The 9,133-nt window shown below is 38.4% G+C and overlaps 1 protein-coding gene across 4 annotated transcripts in view; it reads left to right on the top strand.

The window, feature by feature from the left end:
- ogfod3 (2-oxoglutarate and iron-dependent oxygenase domain containing 3) overlaps nt 1-9,133 on the top strand; it is a 55,116-nt gene that overhangs the window by 26,361 nt on the left and 19,622 nt on the right. For all 4 annotated transcript variants that reach the window (XM_015395398.1, XM_015395380.1, XM_015395388.1 and 1 more), the window contains one exon: nt 4,070-4,193. In XM_015395398.1, coding sequence (XP_015250884.1) covers nt 4,070-4,193 — 124 coding nt within the window. The remainder of the gene's footprint in view (nt 1-4,069; nt 4,194-9,133) is intronic.

The raw sequence follows: 9,133 nt of genomic DNA, 5'->3' as shown, positions 1-9,133 counted from the left end.
GTACCATAAAAGAACCGATGTTCGGTACCCAGCCCTACTGCTGACAGACTTTGTGCTGTTAGCAGAGCCTTTAAGCTGGTGGTTATATGTGCGCTGTTAAGGTGATAATAAACCAGTAGGCCTTCGCTTATGTGTGGGCCGCAGCTGTAGAATTTAGAACACTGAGAAAGTCCTTCTAATGAAGTTACCAATTACTCAGATGGAACAAATTTTAATCCACTGTGACAATAATCGTAAATTGAACAGAACTCACTACAGACCCTTGTGCACGTGATGTGGTGAGCAACAGCAACATCCCTGCTGAGAAAACCCACACATCCTTAGAGAGAACATGCAAGAGAGACCCTGTAGGGCAGGATTAAGTTCCAGAACCTTCTTCCTCCCATGCAGATTGAATATGTTTCATTCAAGGATTGTCATATGAAATAGGCTATATAAATAAACTGGACCACATTTAAAACAGCAGTAAATCCATTAGGAATAGAGTTAAAGTTTGATGTGAAGAAAACTTAAGTTCAGATTTAGGACAGGACTTGGGTACAAAGGGAAAACTGCAGATTTGTTTCATATCTTTACTAGACCTCAATGGCCTTATAAAACATAGACCATAGAATAGGCCTCAAGATGAGCGACTGACTGAGGAAGATGATGTTTTGATTAACAAAACATTTAATTTTAGAAGGACTGAAAGACTTAATAAAGCAAAACTAGAATCCTTCAATAATTCAGTGGCCTGGAGACCTTACAGGATATTTAGTTGAAGCCCTCTATATGAACTCTCATTTGCATAAGCAGTGAAAATCTTTATCATGTCATGAAAGAACCTCCTATAGCCTGTGATATTTTGCTGAGCTGGACTGCATTAATTTAGCCACCTATTCATGGCCACTATGTCAGCAACTTTTAATAGATAAATGACGAACACATTTTCGACATACTTTGCTTAAACCAACTCCCAATTACCCTCCTTACAAAACCTTGGGGATTCATTAAACAGGAAAAATTTGCATATTTTAACAAGAAACTGACATTTAATCAGCTCTCCATACATGGCCATAGAGAGGTTGATCTGTGATGAGGCCTAAATTCAATATAGTAGTTTGAACAGTTTCTGTTACTTAGCCCACAAAACAATACAAACTGCTTGTTTCCATTAAAAGCCCAGCACAAACAAAATAGCATGTAGCATTTATGAAAGACCTAAGAATTTCATGAACCTTTAAAATCTATTAAACCAATTTTAGTATCTTGATTCACTGCTTTTATTGTTTGTTCCTAAAAGGAACAGCAGTCTGGTTTCTGAGAGTTGTAGGAAATAATGAAACCAATTCAAATTAGGTAAGTAAAGCAGCACTCCAACGCATTAAGTCTTGAATTGGGAGCTCCGCTTTAACCTTCATAGAGTATTGAAAGTGTTTACCTGACTGAAAAACATGTTTCTGCATAAACTACAGCTTCCTTTCTGTTAATGAGACCTTTTATTTTGGCTTTTATACAAACAATAAGAGCAAGTAGGAACTCAATGATCTAATTCTTCAATCTCTCTAAAGATTTTTGGACATATGTATATAGAAGAAAATAAATGATAAAAAAAAAAAAATCCATTTTCAGTATTGGTGCAAGGCAGCATGTCTTTGTTCACACCATTTATTTTGTGACTAAATGCTGTGTCATTATAAGTTAATTATAACACCTGCAGTGCTGTGCAGAAATATTCGCCTCCCATTAACTTTTCAACCTTTTTCCACATTTCAGGCCTCAGACATAAAGACCTAAAATTGTAATTTTTTGTGAAGAATCAACAATTGGGACACAATCGTGAAGGGTAGCAAAGTTTATTGGATATTTTACCCTTTTTTAACAGATAAAAAACTGAAGATGTGGTGGCCTAGTGGTTAGGGCATTGCGCTTGGAATCCAGAGGTTCTGAGTTAAAGTCCCACTCCTAGTGATGGGTTAATGGGGCATCTTGAAGCGTTTCCACACATTGCCAAACTGTATTGATCAGCAGGATACAGTTTGAGACTGCAAAAATATCCCAGCACATGGGTGAATGTGAATAAATGAATTGGCCCCTTTATTTTCAGTGCAGCAAACTCTCTCCAGACTTTCAGGGAGGATCTCTGAATGATCCAATGTTGACCTAAATGACTGAAGTTGATTAATGAGCCCACCTGTGTGTAATCAAGTCTCTATAAATGTACCTGCTCTGTGATCGTCTCAGAGTCTGTTTAAAGCTCAGAGAGCATCATAAAGAACAAGGAACACACCAGGCAGGTTAGGATTGGATACAAAATAGTTCCAAGGCTTTAAACATCTCAAGGAAACACTGTGCAACCTAATATTGAAATGGAAGAATTAGGGATGAACTGCTGAGATCTACAGCTGAGGTGGGAGGCTCTCTCCATACAATAACAACCAGTTGTATACTACAAAAAAATCTGCCCTTTATGGCATTTCTTAAAGATATCCATAAAAAGTATTGTTTGAAGTTTGCTACAAGCCACATGGGAGACACAGCCAACGTGGAAGAAGGTGCTCTGATCAGATGAAACCAGTATTGAATTATGTTTTGTGTAAAAGCAGCAGAGCTCATCATCCTGAACACACCATCCCTACTGTCAAACATGGTGGAGGCAGCATCATGGTTTGTGCCTGCTTTTCTTCAGCAGGGATAGGAGAGATGGTTAAAATTTAAGGGAAGATGGATGGAGCTAAATACAGGACCATTCTGGAAGAAAATCTTTTGGAGTCTACAGAAGACCGGAAACTGGGACAGAGATTTATCTTCCAACAAGGATCTTCAATGGAGGGTGTGCAGGTGTTGCAGTGGTTGGCGCGCACAACCCATGACATGGCATGACGTCGAACCCGGGTTTGAATCCGACCTGTGGTCCTTTGCTGCATGTCTCTCCCCCTCTTCCTGTCAACTTACTGTTGAAAAACGGAGCCCCAAAACTAAAAAAAAAAAAAGAAGAGTGAGAGAATCTTCAATTGAAAGGTTCACATATAGGCATATCCAAGTTTTAGAAAGTAAAAGTTAAGACCTGAATCCAATAGAGAATCTGTGGAAAGAACTGAAAACTGCTGTTCACAAACGCTCCATCCGAACTCGCTGAGCTCCAGCTGTTGTGCAGGAAGAATGGGCAAAAAGACATGCTACTGATAAGAGACATAACCCCAAGAGACTTGCAGCTGTTATCACAGCGAAAGGTGGTGCTTCAAAGTATTAACTCAAGGGGTCTGAATAATTTTGCACACCCAGTTTTTCATTTGTTAAAAAAACTTAAAAATGTCCAATACATTTAATTCCATCTCACAATTGTTTCCCAGTTGTTGATTCTTCACAAAACATAAAAAGTTTATACCTTTATACCTGAAATGTGGCAAAGGGATGAAAAGTTTAAAGGGGCCATGTACTTTCCCAAGGCACTATAACTGCTGTCTGCTTTCAATGCCAACTACTAATCTACTTATTATTGGGAGTTCTTATGCTGCGACCTACTAAGCACATTCTAACACCATATATTGACCCAGTGCTGCACAAGTTTGGCCAAATATGCTTTTTATATTGGCATAAAAACTATTCCCCTCTATATCAACATCTGGCCAGTCATGTTCTGTTTGTTTTTTTTTTGTTGTAGTAAAGCTCAGTGTTTTCAGAAGGATAGCAGATGATATTACAACATTAGATAATTTTCACCTTTAAAAGTAAAATTTTTTTCCTTCTGTACTCTGACCCAATATTGCTGCATTATCTCGTTCCAACTTTCTTTAATACGTTGAAACACCCTGAAACTAGCCAAGTTCTTTATACATGTGAAATCATCATAGCAGAATCATCACATCTGGTTAAAGCAATGGGCAGTTCACACTAGCCCTCACATCACACACATTTATCACCTTTGCTCAAAGATGTATCAGCTGTCAATAAATATCACGTCCCCTGCTGTAAGCATTTGGTGCCTGGCGAAGATTCCTTTCACCGAGAGTAAAGGGGTGCTATAAATCTGGACTACCCTGTTAGGTGCATTAGTTTTCACTTTTATGCTCTTCTCTCTGTCTTCTAGGAGACATATGGCTCTTTTGACTACACATCTCTCCTGTACCTGTCCAACTACGGTTCAGACTTCACCGGTGGAAGATTTGTCTTCATGGATCCGAATGGCAATCGAACTGTGGAACCACGGGCAGGTATCTGTAGCTTTCATTTTCCTTTCTCAATTTAGAACAGGGGTCAGCCATAGAGAAAGACGGATGATTATTTTGGCTGATATTATCTCGTATCAGTATCAGTCGATACGTGCATGTGTGCACCGATTCATTAGCACATTCAGCAGCCATGGCTTCAGAGCGGCCACCTGCTGAGGTTCTGTGGGTTTAAGGAGACAGAAGAACTGTAAACCAGCTCCTTCCAGGGCACACACAGCCAGGCAGACGAGCTCTGAGCCTGCTCCCATGCCACAGGAGGAACAGAGCACATCCAGCCAGTCAGTCAAAGAAACAGGACTACACTGAAAAACAGGCCAAGCTATAACACATATAAACAAAGGTGTTGATGCTACTGTGATTAGAAAAACAGAAAGCGCATAACATTAGAGATTTAACTAAAGAAATGCTGCAGAGTGGGAGAATAGAGATAGAATGATGAAAAAGGGGTTGCTATGTCCTCCAGCAGTCTATGCCTATAGCAACATAACTATAGAGATAGCTCAGGATAACCTGAGCCACTCTAACTATAAGCTTCATCAAAAAGGAAAGTTTTAAGCCTTCCCCTTAAAGTAGACAGGGTGTCTGCCTCACGGACTAAAACTGGTTGTTGGTTCCATAGGAGAGGAGCCTGATAACTAAAAGATCTGCCTCCCATTCTATTTTTTTTTATAAATCTCTTTAGAAATCAGCTGAAGGCTTTTAACCACAGTTTTTGAACTTCCTGATAAAGTAAAGAATTACATTAGTCCAGCCTTGAAGTAACATCTTCTAGTTCTTCATGGAACTATATTTTTCTTGCCTGCCTCTCATATCTGGACACAATCTTCTCTGCCTCATCCTTGGTGTTTTGTCTCAGAAAACCTTTTTAGCACCAGACGTCTGGCAAACGGCACTCTAGAGACAAAGATCTTATTTAGCTCTAGCCATCTCCTGCACAAAACCCCAGGATTCTGTCCACCTTGTCATGAAAGACTGGTCATCTTTCTTTGCTCCCCTGGATGCCATGTTTCACAAACTGTTACCAAAAGGTTTGATGAACACTGCTTAGGACCAATTAAAAGGTAAAAAGAGGTTGAAAAGAAATAAATCCCTAAATTCTCTACCATGAATAAAATCTTAAATATATTAAAGATATATCAGATATATCACTGGTTAATAAAATCTTCTGTTGTAACCTCTGTGGTGGACAGTTGTATTTTTTTATGGGAGTTGTGCTTTTTCTTTCCTGGAAGCAGCATGCCCACATAGCTGCTGGAAATTGCTTAGTGTTTTTTGTTTTCAGACCAAGTTAACTTAGAAAAGGGTTTCTTTCGCATGTATTTTGCCAATCTTCAGCAGATCACATCAAATTTGTTTCTGTAGCAAACAGAACCAATGATCCATAATGGCTTGTTCACCTTATTATGGATATCCTGTAATTCATTTACTAATTCAACTCCAAACACAGTAAAGCTTGACCTGCTGTAACACAGCTGCTGCTCTGGAGGGGGGCTAAGTGCACTAAAATGGGCTTCAAAATGACGGTAATCCTCTCTAAGTGGGTAATCAGCAGCAAAGGCTTCTGCAAATGGAAGATTCAGGGAATTGTGTTTTACTTCACTGCATGTACAAAACAGGTTAGACATCCACCTCTTATTGGAAAGTAACAATGTACAAGTTTAACAATGTACTTTCTGCGTTTGAGTACTTAAGTTACAAAAATACATTGAATGAACTGAATTGTTGGTGACTGCAGACAATGCATCAAATTCACTGAAAAATCTAAAGAAATGCAATACAAGGCTACTGGATTAGTTCTATGGGGACAAAGTACCAACTCAAAACCTTTTTAAAGGTCAGTCACTAGAGTTAAAGACAAAAAAACTTGTTATATTTGAGTTGAACTTATATCACTGGTTAAAAAAGGACAATCATTTGTCCTTTTTCATTCACACATTTTTGCTTTCTATCTTTTCAACCTTTATAGCATTCAAATCAAGTTATTTGAAATTATAAAACATAGCTGAATATTTGCAGAGTTGAAGGATAACACAGCAAGTTATGTCAATGATTGTTTTCAGCAGAAATATTTAGATGATCAGAATCATTTTGCTGGAATAAGACCCATTTTAATTATATGGAATTTGACTTCATCTTTTTGCTCTGGATTTATAAAAAGGAGTATAGACAAACCTTTATGCATGAGGTGGAAAGGCTTTAGAGAAAATATGAGGTGCTCAGTTATCTAGAGGAGTTCAGATTAGAGCTACTATTGGAAATTCAGGAGTTTGGTCTGATTAGGTTATCTGGATGGCTTATTTTTAGGGCGAGTCTTAACCTGTGGATTATTCAGAAGTAGAAACGGGAGCTACTATGTTTTCCTCTATTGAGCCTCTGATACACTTTACCTCGCAAAACATAAAGAGGAGAAAGAATGGATGGATTGTTTGTTTATGGAGGAAATTAAGGGGGAACCTAGACAGTTTATTTCCACGCAATATTGCAACAGAGCACAAAGTGCAACCTACATTGGCTCTGGTACCCAATAAGCCTTAAAATACATAATTTAATAAGAAAACAACTAACCAAATTTTATAAAAGTTTAATGCAGTGGCCAAAGGTTTCCCATGACAGGAATAAAAGAGTTTACTGACAATCCCTATTACTGTCAATGGGATCCAGTGAAAGGTTGATTCTGTGTTCTGACCAAATGGGTTTGAGCTTAAATGGCATCTGGTTTACATGGAAAGTCTATAGAGGACGCGCCTTAAGGGGAATCTTGCACTGTGCAGTTTGAAGCTTTCCACAAGTTTCTTACAGAGTTGGAAGATCTAAACTTTTGCTGCCGGATGTGAAGCACCAACCAATCAGAGAAGCTGATCTGGGACTACATGCAAGCTGTAATATCTGATTCTGAAGAGCGTCAGCATAAATATTTATAGAGAATGGATTTTTTTTTTATATGTACAGGAAAGATAGTTCTCCAATCATTATAACTGATCATTATGAATCTTTACCAACTGAACTGTGGGGAAACAGTTTATAAAGCCAAGCCAATCTTGATTGCAAGGGGAAAAAAACAGATCAGCTGTTGAGCAGAGCCTTAACTTGGCAAATGTGTCCAGGTTGAGGCTTTGCCTTTTTGACGCTTACATGCTCGGATTGAACGCAGCACAGTAAGAAGTGAGGTGGTCTAAGGATTGATTGTATGTCTGTTACACAGTGCATCGACTTTGAACTAAATGAAAAAAGATTTCTGTTTTTATATACATTTTTTTTTTTACCCTCAGCGTCCAGATCTGTCAATCATCTTGACATCCTTGAAACAAAAGTACAACAAAAAATTGTCTTTGGAATATCTATATCAATCCTTACATGAGTTTTTTTTTTTCAGATTTCTTCTCTGTAAGAGTTTGTAAATAGGGTATCTTCTCAATATTTCAGAGCTTAGTAAGTCTACTCAATATGGAAAACAACTCCTCAGGCCTCTCCTCCTTCCTGACAGCTTTACTCAGCCTTTTATTATATCTGACACAAAGCAATCCCATGGTGTTCCTGTCCTCTTTGTCCCTTCTTTCCTTAATCTCAACACATTGTCTTCTCTCTGATGTCCCAGCTTAGCGCTTTTGCCTCTTTTAATCAACAGCGTTTAAACAATAACCCCTTTTTGTCCTCAATTTTCTGCCTTTTATCACACCTCTCTTTCTTCTTTCCCCCGTTTCACCTCGAGTCTGCTCCATCAAAGTCCTCATGTGCCGCTGAGGAAGCAGCCCCTCACCGCCTCAGCGAACAGTAGTGAATCATCGTGGCCCCTTGACAGCATCGTGTGATGAAGTGGTTAAGGAAGTTAACTGAAGGTCACATTAGAATAAAAATGACTGCAGCTCGCTCACGTTCTCAACAGTCTTGTTTCAGCAAAGTTTCAATAACCTTCAAATAACAGTGAGGATAGTTTGCAGATATCTGTCAGCCAATGGAACTATGCGAATGAGAAAACAAAAAATTATTAGATACAAACTGGAAAAACTATATAATTACACCTTTTCATCCTCTTACATCGGTAAACCTTTTCAATGGCACGCTAGGCAGGTGGCTGACATGTTTTGAAGGGTGAGAGTCAGCTCATCAGATTTAAATGGCTGATGGGGTTGCAAAGATATTTCTGGATCTTATGAAGTGGTTCTATCTAATCAAGTGTAATTAGAACATCAGGGAGACTTTCAGGAATCAGCCATCAGAGTGCAGTCAGAAGTATGGATAGAATATTAAACCCAATAACCAGACAAGTTGAGCTGTTGAAAATTAACTTCATGGATTAGAACAGATATTTAAAAGTTACAAAAAAGTTTAAAAGAGATAAAGGGATGACTTTCATGAAAGGGTCATTTTTGGCCTACAAAGGCAGATTTAGCAACAAGCTGAAAATAATTCAGCACAGCTAGAGTGTGGTTTAATGTGTTACCTCACAGGAAATAGAATGGGAGAATGCCAACGTAGGTGGGGAAAAATAACTCAACTACCAGCCAATACAACACATTAAATACTTTGATAGTGGCTCTGACTGTAGGTGTTGGGTGGTTTTCTTGCTGCAGGCAAACCTGTGTCTCTGGATTTATGCAGCCTCTAACAGGTTTTTTTCTAGGAAACTTTGTATTTAGTAGGGGTGCAACAATACATTAATATGTTGGTGAAATTTTTTTACAATTAAATCAACTCTATTGCATTGACTTAAAAAAAAAAGAGAGAAAAAAGAATCCTCAGAATCTTTCAAATATGCTTTACTTTGAATTTCACAAGGCACACAACTATAGTGAACAGGCCAACTGTTATCATTTTTACTTTTATTTATCATAAGATAGCTATGTTTTAATTAAATGTGTGAAAACGGAGCCGTTTTCCCCCTCTGTTCTCAAAGTATAACCGCCGTCTATCAAACACAGCGT

This window comes from Cyprinodon variegatus, unplaced genomic scaffold, assembly GCF_000732505.1.
Source record: "Cyprinodon variegatus isolate N-32 unplaced genomic scaffold, C_variegatus-1.0 Scaffold26, whole genome shotgun sequence".
In the NCBI taxonomy this organism is placed as follows: Eukaryota; Metazoa; Chordata; class Actinopteri; order Cyprinodontiformes; family Cyprinodontidae; genus Cyprinodon; species Cyprinodon variegatus.
Note: the sequence above shows the minus strand (reverse complement) of the source record. Positions and strands in the feature narration are given on the sequence as shown.